Source organism: Ricinus communis, chromosome 6 (genome assembly GCF_019578655.1).
Source record: "Ricinus communis isolate WT05 ecotype wild-type chromosome 6, ASM1957865v1, whole genome shotgun sequence".
NCBI classification, from domain to species: Eukaryota; Viridiplantae; Streptophyta; class Magnoliopsida; order Malpighiales; family Euphorbiaceae; genus Ricinus; species Ricinus communis.
In genome coordinates this window covers 26,199,141-26,220,238 of record NC_063261.1, presented here as the reverse complement: position 1 = coordinate 26,220,238, position 21,098 = coordinate 26,199,141, and the positions used below count along the sequence as shown (strand labels likewise).

The 21,098-nt window shown below is 31.9% G+C and overlaps 1 protein-coding gene and 1 pseudogene across 4 annotated transcripts; both read right to left on the bottom strand.

Moving 5' to 3' along the window:
- Nucleotides 1-672: 672 nt before the first annotated feature.
- LOC107262481 lies at nt 673-4,944 on the bottom strand (annotated as a pseudogene).
- A 315-nt stretch (nt 4,945-5,259) lies between these two features.
- Nucleotides 5,260-9,454, bottom strand: LOC8259335 (lactotransferrin). 4 transcript variants are annotated; one of them, XM_048376083.1, is made up of 7 exons: nt 9,000-9,452; nt 8,435-8,894; nt 6,843-7,430; nt 6,690-6,746; nt 5,892-6,041; nt 5,654-5,787; nt 5,260-5,549 (listed from the first exon to the last, which is right to left on the bottom strand). In XM_048376083.1, the coding sequence occupies exons 1-7, from the start codon at nt 9,076-9,078 to the stop codon at nt 5,437-5,439; spliced, it is 1,581 nt and encodes a 526-aa protein (XP_048232040.1). In that variant the 5' UTR covers nt 9,079-9,452; the 3' UTR covers nt 5,260-5,436. The 4 variants fall into 4 exon arrangements, with proteins under 4 accessions (XP_048232040.1, XP_048232039.1, XP_048232038.1 ...); XM_048376082.1 differs by having other exon boundaries at nt 5,649-5,787; nt 8,435-9,454; XM_048376081.1 differs by having other exon boundaries at nt 8,435-9,453.
- Between the last annotated feature and the right edge of the window lie 11,644 nt (nt 9,455-21,098).

Below are 21,098 nucleotides of genomic sequence, written 5' to 3'. Positions count from 1 at the left end.
GCTGTACGTTCGCAACGTCGATTTTTGGCAACTCCGTTGACAGGAGGATTTGGGACTTCAAGCTTTTGTAGCTTAAGTCCAAACCTCCCAAGTAGGTATACACAAGGTCTTGTTCTGCCCTCGTTTGTGTTTCTTCTGTGTCTGTTGTTGGAGAGAGATAATTTTGCAGTTCTTCCCATCGGGTTACAACCTTTGTTGCATATTCTAAACTGTTCTTTGTGCTTTGTGTGATTTTTGCTAATTCTTGCTTGAGATTGGAAATGTGTGCAAAGATTTATTGATGGCCATACAGTCCTTTCATTTTGTCCCAAATTGCTTTTGATGATTCCATAAGCATATAGAGCTTGGAAATTTGGGGCTCCATTGTGTTGATGAGTAGCGACATGACCATGTGGTATGTCGTTTGCCACTTTTTCAATTTTTCTGCCTTATACTCTGTTGGGGCTTCTGGCCTTTCTGGTTTGGGCTTTTGCTTTGTTCCTGTGATGAAGCCTAGCTTCCTTCTGCCACTAAGGCCAATGTACACAGACTTTGCCCATTCGAAGTAATTTTGGTTGCCTTGAAGAATGATTTTGGTTAGTCTGTGTTCATTTTGAGACATGGTTGGTTTGTTTGAAAGGATTATGAAGGGTAGATGATGATTACAGGCTCATAACCTGCTTTAATTCCATGTGAAAATAATATTCAATGATGTATTGCTTTTCTGTGTGAAGTATTATGAAATTTACAAGGAATTATTTATCATATATATACACTATGATTAACGGTTGCCTATTTCTATTCTAACGGTTGCTCTATACCTATGTTAAGGTCTGATTCTTCTTTAGGTAAGGTCGAAGTGACCTTTCCTTCATGGCAGGAAAGGTTGCTCGCTTTCTTGAGAGTCTGTGAGGAAAAGCCTGTACAAGCTTTCTTGCTTGTACAGTCTTTGAGACTCCTTCTTCTGGAGTCCTTGTTCTGCCTTTCTTCTTTAACTTTGTTATGCCTTTTTTCTTTAACACACATCTAAACATTTTAGACCCAGTGGAAGCTCTGTTAGACATTGAAGCCTCTTTCGATCCCTTAAACTGAGTGCAATTTGCTTAAAAAGACACTTAGTCCTTGCCGGAGTTTCCAACACTCCATAGTCATCGATGCAAAGCTTTCCTAGATGGCACAAACCTGTGAAGAAGCCAATATGATCAAATCCTTGACCAAAAACAAATTATGTATAATATTCAATATATGAATGGAAACTATAAATGAGCCTAGTTTTATACCACTATCAGCTATAAAAAGACTTCTCAAAGATTCTGAATTCTCTGGCAATCCATTCACAATTAGACAACTCTTAGGAATCAGTGATTCAACTGATTTTAGATTGCCAATGCTATCAGCAAAACCTGCAGGTTTTGAGCAACCCTCAACATCAAGCACTTGGAGATTTTTCAGATTGCTAATGCTGCTTCAGAGTCTCTCAAGCCTAGTGCAGGATGCCAAATCTAGTAGAACAAGTTAAGAGAGATTAGACGAGGGAACTTGTTCTATTGCAGTTCCACTTAAAAACAAATATTTTATATTCCATGGAACCTCCGGAAACTCTGTGATCTTTGAGCAACCGCTGAGAGAAAGAATTTCAAGATTTGTTAGATGAAGGCAACTTGGAAAACTGCTGAGACTTTTGTACTGCTCTACATTCAGATAAGTGAGCTTTCTCAGATGTCTAACAGATGATGGAAGTTTAACCAATCTTCTACAGCCTTTCAGACATAGATTCTCAAGACTCGGAAATTTTCACAAGTTTGGAACTTTGATGAGGTCCATGGAGTAGCTCAGGTCAATGATTTTCAACGTCGCAAGCTGCTGCAGTGAAAGAAACAGGTTAAGAACAGATTGACACATGTATCCAATATTGGCAAATAGAACCCAAATCATACCAGGAAGCATACCTGGACTCCATCCAGAAGCTCTTCAACCTGAGTATGTCACATATGAAGTTCAACAAGATTTTCTGGACAGAAACTTGATGGCAAAGTTTTTAATGGATATTGATCCCAGTAAAGGAACCTTAGATCATCAGGAAGAGATTCAAGGCCGTCATCAAGAAGTATTTTGATTTTTGAGGACTAAGGATTGTAGAACCCCAAGAATCGTAGATTATGACATGCTCTCAAAGGCTGTAGAACTCAGTTTTAGATCTCTAGTTCTAGATAAATCTGCTGATATGCCTTCAACAGCTTCGATTCCCTAACAAACAAAAGCAAAGAATATGTAAGAAGAAAAATGCTCCATACAAAAATCCTTGGATGGAAAAAGAAAAGCCAATGCTCTTACCTTATCCTTTGTTAATACATGATATATGTCCTTATAATTCCACAACCTGCTACGTTTTCCTGGCTGTTTAATGCATTGCTGATAAACAATGCGCTTGCCCATTTGCTGTAGCAAATTGTGCATCCCTAACCTGTTATTCTCAGAAATAGAAATGAGAGAATTATCTTTGAGATGGCTCATACCACTTTTTGCAAAGAAACCACAACCATCTATATATTCTCGACTCAATATTTGTACTCTCCTTTGAAAAAACATGCTATATCTAGGAATATATTCTTCTCATTCTCATCAAGCCCATCATAACTAATTTTCAGAATGTTTTGAATTTCCATTTTAGGAGAGCCTTGCAGTTTAGCCAACTCGCTTTCCCATTCTTCTATTCCCTGGTCACAGAGATCAGACCCTAACACTTTAAGAGCTAAAGGTATGCCTTTGGCGTAGTTTACTGATCTTTTCGACAACTCCATAAGTCCTTCTGTTGGATGATTTTGCTTGAAGGCATGTATTCTAAAGAGATAAAGAGCTTCAGAGTAATTTAATTTCTTAACCTCATATATTTTGGTGCAGCCATTCTTGAGCACTTGCTTATCTCTACTTGTTACAATAATTCTAGTTCCTAAACCATACAGGCTGAGCTCTCCTATTAAAGATTTTAGCTGCTGTGAACTGGTCACATCATCAAGAACAATGAGAATCTTTTTCTTCGAAAGCTTGTTCCTAATGAAATTGGGTAACATGTTAGGTGTGCCTATTTTCAAATTTTCTAGCCCTAAGACATTAGAAAGAATTTCATCTCATAAACGAACCAACGTGCTCTTTTTAATTCTTCCCTCACATCTGGAACAAAGAATTTCCCTTCAAATTCAGCAGAGATTCTATCAAATATAGCTCCAGCAATGGTTGTTTTGCCAATGCCAGCCATGCCCCAAACACCTATAGATCACACACCTTTCAATGCTTAGTAATGATTCGACTTCCTTGACACGTGGATCAATTCCAACTAAACCAGTCAAAATCACTAGACAACATCTGACTTAGTTTCTTGGAAATATCAGCTACAATTTCTTCAATCAGTTTGGATTCAGGCCTGGCATGAACAAAGAACAAACACCAGTAAGTAGTTGAAATGAATATCAAGATATTAACATATGAAATTTTCATTAGTGATATTTATACTTTTCCCACTGAGCCGAAGCTCATTCCTTGGTGCTCCTTTTTGAGATGTTGGCTTTGTTTCTCCAATCAAGTAGTCCAATTATATGGTTTTGGTTTTGTTTAGTTTTCTCTGGGTTTGTTTTTCCATCTACATGTTTCAGTTATTAGGATGGAAAATAATAGGAAAATTTAATATATATGAGGGTTAAATCAAAGAAAATTTAATATATATGAGGGTTAAATCAAAGAAAAGTTAATATAATATGAGGGTTAAATCAAAGAAAAATGTATGTAACAGAGTGGAAGGTTTGGAGTGATCAAAGTTAATGTAGTTAACATAAATAAGAAAAGGAGTGAATATTGAATGTTTTATTTCCAGTAATGTTTAAATTAGAAGAGGAAAAAGAAAGTAATGGTAAACTAGAACTTACTTAATGACCTGTGAATCCCATCCTTTTAGATTGGCAATCTCCATCAAAGCTTGGCTCCACTTCTCCACCTTGTCTAAATTATGCTTAAATTCCTTTCTATGCTTAACAAATGCATCTGCAAAACTTCCTGTCAGCTCTTGAACATCAGTTGGATCCACTTGGTAGAAAACTGGGAGGACCTTCTGTCCTATTGTCTCCTTGCATTCAACAATCTTCACAAGCTCATCCAAGGACCAAGAAGAAGATGCATAGTTTCTTGAGAAAACGACAATGGAAATATATGATTCTTGGATATTTTGGAGGAGGGTCGGTGAGATCTCTTCTCCACCATTAAGTTTATAATCGATGAAGGCATCAATTTGGTTTCAGTGTAAAGCATCATGCAGATGACTAACAAAATTTTGGTGGGTATCTGCACCTCTAGAACTAAGGAATACATCATACTTCCAAGGAGGAGCAATGATGTTAGAAGCCATACACAAGGACAACTTAACTCTCAGTTGCACAAATTCTGGAAACAGGAGATGAGCATGATATTCTTGTGTGCTTATGTGTAGTCAAAAATCTCAAGGCAACAAAGTTTTGAACACTAAATCATAGAAATAAGATATTTGAAAATTAATAGGCACCGAAAGAGAGACTTGAAAGATATTATTTAGGACTGAAAGTGATCAACTTTAACTTTTGATCTTTTTTCTATTTTGTATATTGATAACCAAGAGGGAAGAGCATTAGAACATGAAATGCACTTTCAAAGAAGCAAGATAATCCACCAACAAAAGTGTAAAGGTGTAGCTCTGCATGTGACACCAAAATAGAAGAATATTTTGGGTTCTGCTTTTCTGAGTCAGATTTCCAAATATCTAAATAACCCACATACAGTTTCCAATGCCTGTAATAAGCATTTGCATCGCTGACAGGAGAGTGATAATGTACTTTATATTTTAAGATTTATATCCAATAATGTGCCGTAGCAAAATTTCCATTTTACGAACAGAAAGAATTTTGGGACTATAATCTTAAAGTGCATGAATTTTAGTGAGGTTCCTGATTTAGTTATTAACAAGAAAGTTATCCTACATTTTCACAATCTAAAAGCATATACTATTGGCGGCATCCCTCAAAAATCAAATAGTCTTAGCATATAAAACTTATGCAAGAAATGAAGTTAACATGTGCTCAGAAAAGGGAGCCTTCATCAACAGTGTCATTGTGATCATGAGCCACATTACAGAAGGCAAAGAGATTAAATTCTTGGTGAATCAAACTTTGCTTTCAGCTGACAGCTGATAAATGTCAATTATCATGAACATATGATGCTACAATGAGAAAGTGCACGATAATTTAAGGAAAGATACAATTTCTCGAACTAGAATTTCATCATGCACTCAACTATAACATAATTGGTTCAAAACTTTGACCTGGCTAAATACAGTACATTTTCTTTTCCTTATCACTATGTATTATCCTTATTGAAAACAAGACTACTTTATGCGAAGTGTAAACCTGTGCTCTGTAGTGCTCACATTATAGAAACTCAAATGGCCTCTTGCATAATTGGGCGTGTAAACACCATCAACATGAGCATTGTTACAAACGAGGAAAAGGTGATGACCATTGAATGTTGATTGCATGAAGATGCAGAGATATCTGTTAATGGAAGTAAAGGAAAAAAGAAATTAGAAAATCAGAATTTCATCCAAAAGACTTATAACCATATATCATAGAAAAAAGAATGAAGTGGGTTACTTTACGTGAATCTGAATTATTTACAGATTGTATGACTTGGGTTCTGGGAGTATTCAGTTTCTGTATGTTCTGAGAAACTAAAGCTGAGTTCCCAAGGTATAACCTAGTGAGTTTCTTGACCGCTGCTAATTGCTGCATACTGCAAAATAAATTGATTTGGTCAAGCAGATATTTTCTTTTCTTAGATTTAGTTATTATGCATAGCAAGAAGTTGACAAGAAATAATCAAGGTTAGCCTATGACCTTGGACTAAGCAAGTGGCTGGAACCTCGTTTCCCAGCATGAAGAGCATCTCTCCAAGTATCATTGGTCAGTCTTTGGAGAATGAGCAATTTCTTTTTATTTCGTATGGAATTACTTGCCATGATGACATTTGCAGGGACTGCTCCAAATCTGATTACGTAATGAGTAAATTAGAACTTTAGGTTAGAGCCCAACTCTGGGACAATATCAATGCCAATCCGCCATAGGAATGAAGCATGTCAAGTTCTTCCATTTATTGCTAGGCGACAAAAGTTATTACATTTTTGTTCAGAATGTAGAATGAAATTAAAATTTCATTACAATATCTCACACATTCCACTTGCATACTCTATAAAATGGCAACTCATAATTTAGCACATTATAAAATAGTGCCTAGTTTCTCACAAAAGTGTATCATAGTGCCCAGTTTCTCCCAAAAGTGTATCATCTTCCAATTCACTGCTTATGGCATTAATGAAGTCTTTGTCATTACAATATTATCAGGGTCAGATGAACTAGATAAAATTGAATTAGCATTTATGTGTTTCAAGAAATATCTCTTGCTTTTGTTATATACTATAGTCGACTTTCACATAGAATTAGCAATTAGGTTGGGTCAGGCAGCTTCAGGTTGGATTGGTTCAATCTAATATCATTTCAGATTGAGCTATGAAAGGTGGGTGAAAGAGTAAAGCATCAGTTTAATTTGGATTAGGGTCATCAACTTCATAATGAACAACTTATGTCACAAAGAATTGAAAAAAGGGGCAATATATGAAGTCTGGTTGTAAGACTTACGAACAAGATCCAGGATAGCCATTGATTTCTCTGCAGCCCCCTTTTGGACAAAGATACCTACATCACATTGTAGAAACTAAAATTACCATGGAAAAACAAAAAAGAACTAAAGTAGAATAAATTGTAAAATCTTGATGAAACTAATGCACCTACATGAAGTCTCGGACTGACTTCTTCGACCAAGATTGATTATAAGGCCCCTCCATAGAGTACAAAAGAGCAGTATCTCCTCTGACAAATGCAAGATCTCCCAATTCCTCAACAAGGCAACGAAATGCTCCAGAATGGCCAAAGTACAAATTGTTAGAACCCAAAGCACATGTGCCATTCTCCTTTTCACACCCACTACAAACACCTTCTCCTTCAAACTGAGAAGGAGCACAAACCTTGGAGAAAAACTTTGTTGCAATTTCTTGATCATTCATTTCTTCTGAACCAAAAAATCTGTTGATATGATTAATTGGATAGTTCCAACCAGCAGCTGTAGAGTGACCTCCATGGCAAGATTTGTGGCCTTTAAAATCCATTAAACTGATATCCTCCTTTTCCTGGCATGATTTTCTGTTTACTAGTACCACGGCATCATAGCTTTTTGCTTGATCACAGTATACTTCATTGGCAATGGCTTTCATTGAGTAAGTTGTGAATGCAATGTAGGCCATCCCTGCTTCTAAATTCATTAAATCTGCTTCTCCATTTTTTATTGATTCAAGACACTCCTGAGTCGTATCTTTGTTTATACTGTATGCAGAAACAAGAATGAAATACAGCATAACAAACCAACTGGATATATTAAGCATATGCACAGTGATGAAAGCTTAAAAGAGCATGATAAAATAGGGAGGACTGGCAGTTGGATACTATTACTAATCCTTAGATAAGAGGGTGGGACAAGGACTTTCACATCTTAATTACAGGACCGCTTGAATTTATCACGGTTATGCTCTATTTGCTATTAAACTCATCTCCAGCAAATTGGTAAACAACATACCAAACTAAATTCTACATGAATTTAAATTGGATAATCACTAGCTTTTCCTTTTATATTTTTAGAATTTCCAAGCATCATTAACTGAATTGATTGAGGATTAAAACTTGAATTTGCAGACTAAGGAGCACAAAACCAGTTGTCTATAGCAATGTTTAATTTTCTTTTTGAACTGCACAGCAATGTTTAAATTTGTCATTCAAGTTGAGCTCTACTAAATTAAGAGTATAAAATAAAAAGAAATTAATACAATAAAGGGTATTATTTAATTTCAATCTTCTACAGTTGAATTTCCCAATTATTTTACAGTTTCTTTATTTTCTAGAAAAGAAATTGCAATATGTCTTATCTTATTTATTTATTTATTTTGAATGGAGATTGGTAACATTAGTTTTTTTTTTAATAGAAACACCTTATCACTGAAGTAAGGCACTCATTGGAAATTATAATAGATCTTATTTTATATTTAATATTACACTCACAAATTTAGCCTGACAGTATGTATAAATTTTAATTTGAATTAATAAAATTTAAAATATGTAGTGCTCTTCTATTGTTAAAATATAAACGATTGGATCCAAAATTATTAGATGTATATGCCTTGGACAAGCCATTCCTATTCACAATCATACTGCTGGTAAAGCTATAATTCTTTTGTCTTCACATACAGAAAATTGTAGCAAAAACAAAATGTAAAAGGATAAGCAAAATTGCAAATAAAATAAAATAATATTAAAACAATCAAAATTAAAATTACCATGTCCACGTGTAGTCGTCAGTTTCCTTCAAGACACTGACCAAAGACTGACACTCCTCCACCTCATCTCTCCCAGTGCACCACCTGATCACCCTCTCTGATCCTTCCTCTTCCGCAGCATTCTCCTCCTCCTCCTCCACTGGCGCCGGCGACGGAGTTACCTCCAATCCTGCACTCTTCTCCACCGTTGCTGGCGCTTGCGATTCCGGTGAGAGCGGAGAGAATCCAGCGATCGGGGATGCATTGCTGTCTCTAGAATCAGGTGCAGGAGAAGAAAATCTTACAGACGGTGATTCAGCGTTGAAGCCGTATACCGGGGCTTGCGATTCCGTTGATTGCGGAGAGAATCCAGCGATCGGAGATGCATTCCCATCTCTAGAATCGGGTGCAGGAGGAGAGAATCTTACCGACGGTGATTCAGCGTGGAAGGCGTAAATCGGTGCCGGTGCTGGCTCGAAACCTATAAAGGAATTACAATTTTTGAGAATTAAGGTTGATTGTTCAGTTATATACACACACACACACACACACACACACACACACACACACACAGACACACACGTACCTTGGATATTGGTGAAGAAAAGAAATGAAATGCTGAGAATAGAGAAAAAGAAGAGGAGGAGACTTCTGTGAATCTGCATTGTGGGATTGGTTTGTCAGGTGAAATTGGATTCATTTTGTTAATGAAGTAACGTTAAGTGGAAGGAACAAAGCAGTATTAGCTATATAGGCAGCCTTTCAAATTCAATTTATTTTGATATTTTTGTTAGGTGGCATGTTTTGATGGTTCTTGTAATTTTTGGATCTAGATTTTGTTGCAGAAAGAAAGAAGCGAGCAATGCAAGCAATGTATACTGTATGGTAAATGGTCTCAAGTGTTGTTCAATAGAGTGATCAGCACATGCTTCTTCTTGATTCTTGTAACCTCTGCCCTTATGATTCTTCCCCCCCTGATAGTATGCATGGACAGAGAGTAATGGAAAGGGAAGCGAAGGAAGTAGGAGGAAAATCAATTTTAATTATGTTTGACTTTCTAATATTATTTTATAAGGATAGGAAGTATTGGAGTGGAATATAAAAATTTTCAAATTTTAAAAAACAATAAAATTTAATTAATTGTTATTTATATTCTTATAACTTAAAAAATTTAAAATTTAATTAGTTTTTTTTTCTTTTAACAATTATTTATTACTTTTAAAATAATAAAATTCTTTTATCTTACCTAAAATTTCAAATGTGTTAAAATTTTTAAAATAGTATTTTATTATACTTAAGAATCTTATTCGATTAGTTCTAAATTAACTTATATGTCAGAAAATTAAAAAAAAAAAAAAGCCTTTCATTTCTCTCCCTTGACATACATAGTGTAAGACTATTTTTATTAGGAAAAATGGATAAATGGAAAAATTTGCGATTTGAAATTATATAGTCTACCTGCAATTTCTTTTTCTTTTGTATTTAGATTATATTATTCTTAAATTCAAATCCCTCTGCTCTTTTTTTTTTTTTTTTTTTGCCCATAAAGAGACAAACAATTGAATCTCATTTATTATTGTAAGAAATACTTTAGAAATGCAATACTTGAAATTGTACATCAGATGTTGTTAATTAGCTACAAAAGTTATGTTGTGTTAGAAGAGCAAAATGATTATCAATAAGTGCTTATTTAGCTGCCAAATGCTACGCAACTACAAGATCGAGGTACAAAAATAAAAGATACTGAAGAAATAAAAGAACTGTGCCAGAGCTTTGCAATCTTCAACTACAGTTTAGACTTCGATCGACTTGCCCTCTAAACCATTGACAGCATTTGTAATAATTTTAAGCCTTTCCCATCAGCCTAGTATTAGTAGCTTACTAGAAGTGACTGATATGACCTGACAGATGAAGATGACATTGCGAAAATTTGGCTAAAAGACCGACAATGGCAAAAAAAGAAAAACCGGAATTGAGGATCAGTCTAGTGCGCAGCTAGTTATGCTGTACTACCCCAGTGGAGGCTACTCCGGAGGTTCCAACTAATAGACCGAGCGAAAAAGCTACCATATCCACAGAAAGGATAGACACGACCGAAAAGATAGTAGAGGGCTCAGACTAGGACATGGCTTCAATAATAGCAGGTAGAGTTCAAGCTACAATCTGAGGCTCCAACTAAGTAACCTGAGTGAGATTTTACCACTACTGCAACAGTTCCTAGCCTATATTTATTACTTGTGGCTGCATCAAAGTTAATATTAACTGCACCCACTTGAGGATCTTGCCAATTGAGCTTAGCCCTAGACCTGCTGTTACTCTTCATCCTAGTTAACCAAGCTTCACCTTTCACTACTGTATTGCACCAAAATCCTCACACTCCTTGTAGCAATTTTATGTATAATTAAAATTAAATTAATAAATATTTTTATATTATTACATTAATTAAATCTTAAAATTTTTTAGATTTTTTTTTAAAAGACACTTAAGATATTTTAAATTATCATTTATTTTTTAAAATGTGATAAATTGAGAATTCTATTACATTTTGTTTGTAAAATTATTTTATATTATTATTTATATTTAAAATAATGAAAATAGTCATATAATGCGTGGATAAACGGCTAATATATACTTTAAATTTGCATATACTCTAATATAGTGCACTAGATATCCTCTATAGTGTATGTGATTTTTGCCCTCAGCAACTCTATGACAGATTTAATCCACCATCTATTTATATTTATTTCATCATCTATATATTATTTGCTTGTTTCATATGTAATATTTTAAAAAGAATTTATTGAAAAATATTATCTACCATAATACTATGTCGATGATATTTGAGTAATGCAAATTTATTAATATTAGATTATTAGAATATATATCAATCATGCAATGTATAATTATCTTAAGATTTTATTATTTTGATTATAAGACTTAATTGTAACTCTAATATACTTAAGAGTTTCTTTTTTAAATTCTACAAAAATATAAAATAACTATAAAATGCCTGTAAAAGTTCTTGACTACCCAAATAGGATTTTATTTAAAAAACATCTTAAAATGAAATTTTATTTATAAAAATACATGATTTAGTTTTTTAAATGAAAATGTACATGTTAGATATATTTTGAAGAAAAAATGTATATGTTTAGTATACTTTTAACAAATAAAAAATCTAAAACACATTAATTTTTATAAAATATTATCGCATTTTGTTTGATTTTGTGATATTATTGATAAATAAATAAATTTAAAAGGTAATTTTCTGATTTAAAGATTTGGAGATGTGTTGAGAATATCATATCTGAAAAATGAGATAAATTACTACAAAGTAAAAAAATAATATATTGAGTGTATATTAAAAAAAAGAGTATATGTCTGGTATATTTTTCACATAAACTAAATAAAATACATGTTGATTCTTAAATATATTTATGTTTAAATACTAATAATATGAAATATCAATTTCTTTCAATATTAAAATTTAAATAAATAATTTAATCAATATTTACAATATTTGCACATATTTTAAAAAGCTAAAAAGAATGTAAAACATTAATAAAATAAAAATAAATAATAGTAAAAGGTATATATTTAACCAAAAATAATATAATTAAGTATACGTTAGGTATCTCAACTTTTTTCAAAGAAAATAAATGTAAACTCAAAAAAACTGAACAACAAAAGGTTTATGTTTGCCAAATAATAATATATTTTTTGTATCTGAAATTTTTTTAAAATGAAACAGAATTTAACTCAAATTTTTTTTTAATAACAAGCGGTATATGTTTACTAAAATATTACATACGTTATATATCTGTAAAGTATTTAAAATTAATTTTGAAAAAACGAAAATATGAAAAAGGTGAAGAACGAGTACTATTGAAAACAATAGTGGATAATTTTGAAAAAAATAAATTTGTAATTATTTTTTTAAAATAGAAATAGTGAGACTTCCTCTATAATTAACACAATATTTAATAATTTAATTATCTCGAAAAAGTCTGCTATTAAATTTTAATAAGATCTGTCATTTTAAGATTACCATAATATTTTCAAGTCTGAATATTATTTAACTATCAATCCTTTTATATTTAATATTTAACAAAATAATAATTTTATTAATTATTAAATTCTTATAGAAGTAACTCCGTCTCTTATTGCATAATTAGTAATTCTATTATTAAATAATTAATAAATTTGAGAAAACTCTATAATTATTAATTGTTATATATCATTTTCTAGTGGCTGTTGTTATAATTCTTATGAAAAATAGTAAATTTTGTGTTTTACAAGAAATAAAAAAAATTTAAAAGTTGCAAAGAAAGTTATGAGATGAACAGGCAAATCAAATTCAATTATCAATGGTCCAGGAAAAAAGCTAGCAACTCTTTTATCGTGATTTGTTTCTTAGAAATCACCTATTGGGTTAAACTTGCATTTGTTCTGATAATTTTAATTATGTAATAATGTAATCATTTTTAATTTTTTTTCTCATTTTCTTTGAATACATTGATTTTATACTATTTCATAATTTTATTATTTATAAATTTAACAAATTAATAGTTTTAATATTGAATAAATTTTTAATGTATCAAATATATTAATTATAAAATAGTCGACTATAATATTTAATTTTTAAATTAAATATATGCACATATACATTTAGTATTTAATTAAATAAATCAAGATTAAATAATCACAATATTAGTTTTTATTTGATTTTATATATATTTATTGTTTTATACTTTTATTTTTACATAAGACACAATTGATATTGAAAATAAACAGTTGGAGTCAAATTAATAAAAATTGATACATAACCAAATATTGAAAGATTGAGATTTTTAGAATCCTAATGATAAGAAAATTAGGATAAAATGTAATCGATATATATTTATACTTTTCACTTAAAAGAAATTCTTCACTATAAGAAAAAAGTAATTAGCCATAGAAATTTGTATTGGTAAAATATATAAATTCATTGTAATTTTATTAATATAGCAATTAAAAAATTAATTAGAAGTATTAGAAGATTATTTTTTTGGTAAAAACACTATTGATAAAATTTAAATGGAAGTTTGCATTGTTAATTTCTTAGATTTTATTTTTTAATTAAAATAATAATCACAGTCTGGTTAAATATCAATTTTTAAATTTTTATATATCATTAAGATTAAAGCCAAGTCATCAAGCCATCAAAAAATAAATAAATAGCTAATAAATTGAAGATAAAAATATATTAACTTGAGAAAAAAATTAATAAGTTGATATAACAAAATAATATCAAAATAAAATAAAAATAAATAAATAATTTAGAATATAACATAAATAATATAAATTTATATAAATTTATTTTTATAAATCTGAAATAAAAAAAATAAGGTTGGAACAATACTGTTACAGAATTTAAAAATTTAAAATTATCTGACATGACATAAAAATGTGCATATATTCTTAAGAATATTCTTTTCTTAGTAGTCCCACATCTACATATATTACAAGTTTCCATTGCTATATCATTTATGAAATTTGGTATTCAAATTATTGTATAAACAGTCTGGTATCATTTTGTTATGAATTTAACAACCAGATGATTTTGAATGTAATTTTAAACAATATATTTAAAAAAAAAAACCAATATATGTAACATTGAACTAACACTTTATATTTTACATACAATGTCTCAAACTTAGTATTCGCAAGTGTATGAACCGAATCATAGTAACGATAAGTTTACTATGAGGTAATCTCACAAAGACCTGTAGAGCATGTATTATAAAGATTAACTATCACACAAAAATTGTTTATCACTATTTACAAGGCTACTTAAATATATGTTCTGTTTCTTCTTTTAATTTCTAATTAAAACAATATTCAATTATAAAGTTTTTGTTATATGTTTGTTATTCAATAATCTAATAAGTGATTTTTTTCTATTTTTTTCATATAAGCAATGGATAAAACTTAGATACACGAGCAAAATAAGATAAGTTCTAGATATTTGCAAGGAATAGCTAATTTTTTAGCATTTTCTTTCGTTAATGGAAAAATTGCATGTCTATGTGTTAATACATTTCAATATGCCCTACACATTGTCACATGTCATTTATTTGAGCATGGATTTTCTCCAAGCTATACATATTGGTATTTTCATAAGGAGTCTCTATTGACAAATACAGAATCTACCCAGAGAGATATGGAATCTACCCAACCAGGTCATTTTCAATATGATATGGCACAATCTAATTTGAATGTTAGACAATTCATAAAAGAAATAGTAGTAGGTTATGCTCACATTGGAGAAATAAGAGATGGTGGGAAGCATGTTAACTTCATGGATGAGTACAATAATTGGGATAATCCTAGAGAGTTAAATGATGAAGTTAAAAAGTTTTATCAATTCTTAAAAGAAAATGATGATGAACTTTTTAGTGGATGTAATCAATAAAATAAACCCTCATTTATATTAGATCTATTTCATAAGAAATGTATGGGTGGATGGAGCAATCATTCTTTTAAAGAGCTACTTAATACATTGAGGAAAACATTACCAGAGGGAGACAAATTGCCAAAAAGTTCTTATGAGATTAAAAAAATAATGGATAAATTAGGTATTGGTTATGAGAAGATCTATGTTTGTCCTAATTTCTGTATGCTATTTCAGAAGGAAAAGGCAAATGGCTAAGTATGTTCAATTTCTGGTGCTTCTAGATGGACAAATGAAAAGCCTTATGATGTCGGATCATCTACATCAAAGAGGAAGAGAAAAAAGAAGGCAAAAAAGATATTACGATGGTTTCTATTAAAGCTAAGACATGTCCTTCAAAACAGCATCCTTGATGAGATGGTATTTTGATGAATGCAAGGATGATGTATATTTAAGGCATCTTGTAGATTTTCATGCATGAAAAGATTTTCATGCTCGTTACAAGAATTTCTCAAAAGATCCTCGTAACATCAGGCTTGGGTTAGCTAGTGATGGGTTTAATCCATTTCAGGCAATGAATGTTGTTCACAGCACATGTCCAGTTGTTTTAATTGTATATAATTTGCCTTTATGGTTTTATATGAAACAACCTTCATTCATATTATCTATGCTCATACCTGGACCCGAGTCACCCAGAGACACTATAGATATTTTAATGCAACCTTTGATTGATGAGTTGAATGATTTATGGACTAATGGAATAGCGACATTTGATGCTCATACAAAAAGTACCTTTAATTTGCATGTTGCTTTAATATGGACTATTAATGATTTTCTTTGTTATGGCATGCTATCAGGGTGGAACATAAAAAGTAGATATGCATGTCCATCTTGTAGTTTTAATACTTGTTCAAAGTTGTTAAATAAGGGTGGTAAGTATTGTTTTATGGGGTCATCGTCGTTCTTTGCCTTTGAATCATCCTTTCAAGCATGATATAAATAATTTTGATGGCAAGAAGACCAACTCTAACTCCTACTACTAGATCTGTTGCCTTAGCATAGTTAAATGGTGAAGTGACTATAACAGGTATGGATGGAAAATTAGTTAATATGTCTGATGGATGGAAAAAGAAAAATAATTTTTTTCGCTTCATCATACTAGGAGTTTAATCTTATTCGACATAATCTTGATATGATACATATTGAGAAGAATGTATGTGATAGTATAACTCTCTTAATCTTTTTATTCCCTTTTATCCACCTACCTTGCTTCGATTTGATTCTCGAGATCTGATTATACTGCCTCCATTGAATCATAGATAAATGAAAAAACTTTGAGTTTTGATCTCCATATTTCAACCAGTTTAATATGGATTTATGGTGCCAAAACATCTCCTCCTACGATTGGGCCTCTTTGAATTGCCATAGTAGGCTAGCCTCTCAATCTTTATCTTCATATGTATACTCCTCGCCATGACATAAATCAATCTAAGTTTGCGACTATTGGATTCGTAGCTAAATTACCATACTCCCTCGCATGCTATTGAGTAAGCTTAGCCCTGCACTTTTGCAATTTCTCAACAATGGGCCTTGTGGTATTACCTCCTTCATCATTCAACCATGCTTCCTTATCACTTGCTTACATTCTAGAACCTCTGCCCATCTAGACTAGAATTTAAGATGCCTTTTAGCTCTATGTACATTAGCGTTCATACTATTAGTGACCTATGGTTAGATGGTATTAAGCTTTCATGGAGTACTTGTGCAAACTTAAAATTCCCTCATGCTACAATTCTAATCCACGATCCAATCTAGCCCTTACATTATCTTCATTTTTCATTTGATTAGTCCAGGTATACTTCTCTTTGTACTCCAAATTTAGGAATCAACAGTTATTCATAAACCTATTGAAAGCCACCAATTGATTCTAAATTACCTGTCTCATTCTCTTCTTCTCCCTCCACTCTACTACAGTAATTGAAATCTCCAAGTGCCAACCATGGTACTCCTTCACTGACATTAAGATGCTCGATTTGCCTCCAAACCTCCTCCTCCCCCTAGGCTAACAGAGACCCATATACCTCTGTAAAGTGCCATATAATCTCATCCTTAACACATAATATTAATAAAATTCTTTAATGAGCCCTAAACCTACACTTTTCAAACACTCTTCCACCATAAAGCCAAAATGCATGAATGGCCTATCATGTTCATAAAATATGCTTCATTAAACCCTAATCTTCTTTTATCCTTCTAGCACATCACTTTGTTGTTTCGTCTCCATCAAGAATACAACAAACGGGGTATGTTTTTCGATAAGCCTCTTGAGGGCTTGAATTACCAGAGGTTGCCCAAGCCCTTGGCAATTCCAGGCGACAATACTCATGGCTAGAAAAGTGGACTTTAGTCAGCACCACGACATGAGCAGTATTAGGATCTTCATTAAGAATTTGTTCACCACCTTTGGCTTTCTCTCGTTGTCTACCAGCTTCATTCGGAATTCTTTAGAATTCAGTATCCAGTTTGAAAATTTCCTTAACTTCACTCTTGTTATAGGGTTGACAGTTAATGGTATTTGACTAGGATAGAAAATGAATAGGTTCACGGGCCATCGTCTTAAGTTTATATTTTTTAGTGGGCTTTGGTGTTTGAGTATGTCTCATTGAGCTGCTTTTTTTTTTTTTTGGTATTCTAGTTAAGAGGTTATGATGTGGGCTTAGGATCTCTTGTGTATTTAGGCTTTGTCTACCATCATTTTGTTTGTTTTGCTTTTGTAGGGGATCCCCATCTACATCTCCCTTACTTCTCCTGGTTCATCATCCATTTTTCTTTCCAAACATGTTCTCCTTTTCGATTCCTATTTTTCTTCTCCTTCTACCTTACTTTCATGTCTTACCCCTACAACTTTTAGGGTAACCCTAATTGGAGACACCATTCTTAGCCTTCCTAACATATTTAAAACCTTCAGCAATCTCGCTTGCTCCTCTACCTCTTGCAACTCTTTTCTAAAGCCTAGAGCTTCCAAATGATGTGACTGGTATAGAGTGAGCTCCTTACCCAGCCCACACTTAGATGAATTCTCTGAAGCCATACACGGCTCATCTTGCTCAACCATTTCTTTTGATCTGCCTATAGCTTACCATGGAAAACCTTCCTATGTGTAAATGCATCAGTACAAATCCACGGGCCATATATTCTTCTCGACTTTAAGATCTCATCTAATGGTTCGTTAGTTTTGATATATATGCAAGCAGTTTGTCGTAGCATACTCTAACATTTCGCACTTTAGCATATTAAGGAGAGCCTTTATACTAAAAATACACCCACTTCTTCATGCCTTCCTTCCTATTCATGAAACCTTATAGGATCGATTTGTCCACATCTATCTAGACTTTTATCCTCATATATGAGTTCTACTCTGTTATATTGTCTAGAGTATAATCCACCTCTACTAATCCTGAAAAGAATCTTTGAGCCTATGAATTTAGCATTTTGTTTAGTCATCTGGAGTAAAGGGAGGTCCCAAACATGCACTCAACAAACTTCCTTCTTGAACTCAATGTCTTCAATTGGCTTTGTCGAATCCCACTCCTTTAAAATAATTAGATTCCTCTGAATGCTCCAGGAAGAACCCTTGTGCATCCTTCTCTTATCCCTCTCATTTTTGAATCTGAAAAAAAGTTGATTTATGGGGAGTCGTTGTACCTCAAAACCGTCTGATGTAGACCACACATTGGACATAATCGCCTTAACTAAACTGTTGCCATAAGTTTTTTCACCCAAGATCTTACCAATCAGAGCTACATTAGTGGCACTTGCCGCTTTTTCTTTATCATCAGCTAGCTCCAACATGCATGCTGACCAATTTAGAATATCTGTTTTAATAGACTGTGAACTCAAACTATTGTTGCTTCTTGATGCCATAACGAATATGAAAAGAGAGTTTATAACTACTAAACAACAACATTACTCGACCACCATTAATGCACCTAGAAATAGAAGATAAAGAGACGATTCAATAAAAGACTTGTTCCTTGGATAATATTCCACTATTTTCGAGATTTTGAGTGTAATTTAATAAATAGAGATGTCTAATAGATAGATTGTGAAATATCATGTATTAATTAACTAATTTATACAAATACAGGTGCTTGGCAATATATTATGTCATATAATTTAATCTATCTAATTATTATGTTAAACTCTCACTAACTGAAAAAAGAAAATCAAAGAGAGATATTATACTTACAAAATCCCTCCTTGAAATGCTCCAAGGATCATGTGCAAGAGGAATAGGAACCAAATATTGAATTAAAACTTGTTAATTAATTATGCAGTAATTCCAAAGAATGTGCCTTATGTCCCCATTGACTAAGTTTATTATATTCTCTATATGATCTGATGCACTACAATGATTTAACCATAAAAAAACCTTCACCTAAATTAAATATCATTCAGCTACGTTTGTTCCCACAGTAGTACGAAAGTACTAATAACCAATTTAGTCAACTAATTGTATTTATATCATTGATTTTTTTAATTAATCTTTTTCATATCTTTTTAAAATGCATTAATGCTGAAAACAAAAATGATAAATTTTTCGAAAAGAAACAATAATAATATAAATTATTTAATATTTAGTTAAAAGAAATGGATTTTAACTCGCTCACAGTATCAATATATTAAATTTAATGGTACGTGCATATTTAAAGCAAATAAAAAAATATATTTTTTATTGTAAAAGAAAAAATAAAAAATAAAATATTTTTTTGTCTCATATCTTTATCTATTATTATTTTTAAAATTACTTCAACACAGGACATGGAACGATGAATTCATTATTGTTAATTATGTAATTTTTTCTTTAAGATATTATTGTTTTGGTCAATAAATTCTCTTAAGATTTTTAATAAACAATTTTGGATTTTTTGATGGCAATCCCATGAGAGAGAAATTGGAGGTTAGGGAGCATGTGTATGCACAAACCCATGTTCTGTTTTTTTTTCTTTTCCTTCTATTTTTTATTTTTTCAAAATACCTTCTGAAATTTGACAAAACTTTTAGAAATATAAATTAATTACTCTAAATTATGAAACTTAATTCAGAAAGACAATTCTTGATGCTGCTGGTTTGGAGGCATTAATATAATGGTACTAGTCCATGATTAAATCTTGTCTGGCAACAGTTGTGGCATAAAATCTACTAATACATAGAAGATACAGAAAATCATCAAGAACAATATATATATATATATATCAGTGATGATCTATAGCAAAATTCATTAATGTGCAAATTAGGGTTAGGAGACATATAGACAAAAGAAACAGACTTCTGTGGACCTACACTAGCCTGCGTCATCTCCCCTGGATACATAATACAGCCTGGTTCTACTCAGAATGTGATCATGTCTGTCTCTTCCTCTTTGCTTAATCTCCATCTTTGTTTGTTCATGGCGTTCTTGTGTTTATCTAGGGTTTTCCTGATGAATATTACACCATTTTACAAATAGGACCAAACCAAGTACACTCCAGTACAAAGACAATGTGCACCAATTCCCATGCTCAAGATCTATAAACAACATTTCTAACTTCTTGCAAGTATTATTATATCAATAAGATTAGCCCTTTCTTATACATTTTTTGGACCTTGGCAGGCAGGCTCAATCTCAAATCTTTTGAAGTTTTGGTTTTCCAAATTATTTCACTTTTTTTTAAAACTCATGCAACGACTAATGAGCCATTTTGCATAAATATTCACATAATACAAAAGTAAAAACTTAAACTCCATACTTGCATTTTTCAATAGCAAATGCTTTTGCCATCTGCTGGAATTCTAAAAGAAATTAAGCACTCAAGTCATTGACTCAGCAAAAGAGGCTTGTTTTAGTGGCCACCAAGTGTATAATTTCACAGTGAAGATTGGGAGTTTAGATCCTTATAATTTCTATTTCACTTCAAAAAGATCTCTAAAATACTAAAATGAATTTGATGAAATGTTTGAAGTCAAGCGCAATGAATTAGTAATGGAATTAGATGTCAATGTCAATAACTAGCTATATATTGTCCTAGTTACTTGACTAATTTGGATAAAATACGTAAGCTACCTACCATTAAGTTAACAAGTCAATTATTAAATGACCTGGCTGAAACATATAAGGTTTAGATTTTAATCTATTTCCTTCAAAATGGCCCATGAACTTATTGATTTGAATATGTCAACAATTACATATATAATCTTTTAGTTTTAAGTGTC

Excerpts from the sequence above, each read along its gene's own strand:
- LOC8259335 (XM_048376081.1), bottom strand. The coding sequence starts at position 9,078 with ATGCAGATTCACAGAAGTCTCCTCCTCTTCTTTTTCTCTATTCTCAGC. Across the intron at positions 7,431-8,434 it reads GACGACTACACGTGGACATG|TATAAACAAAGATACGACTC; the intron begins GTAATTTTAATT and ends TTCTGCATACAG. Across the intron at positions 5,788-5,891 it reads AGCCACTTGCTTAGTCCAAG|TATGCAGCAATTAGCAGCGG; the intron begins GTCATAGGCTAA and ends TTTATTTTGCAG.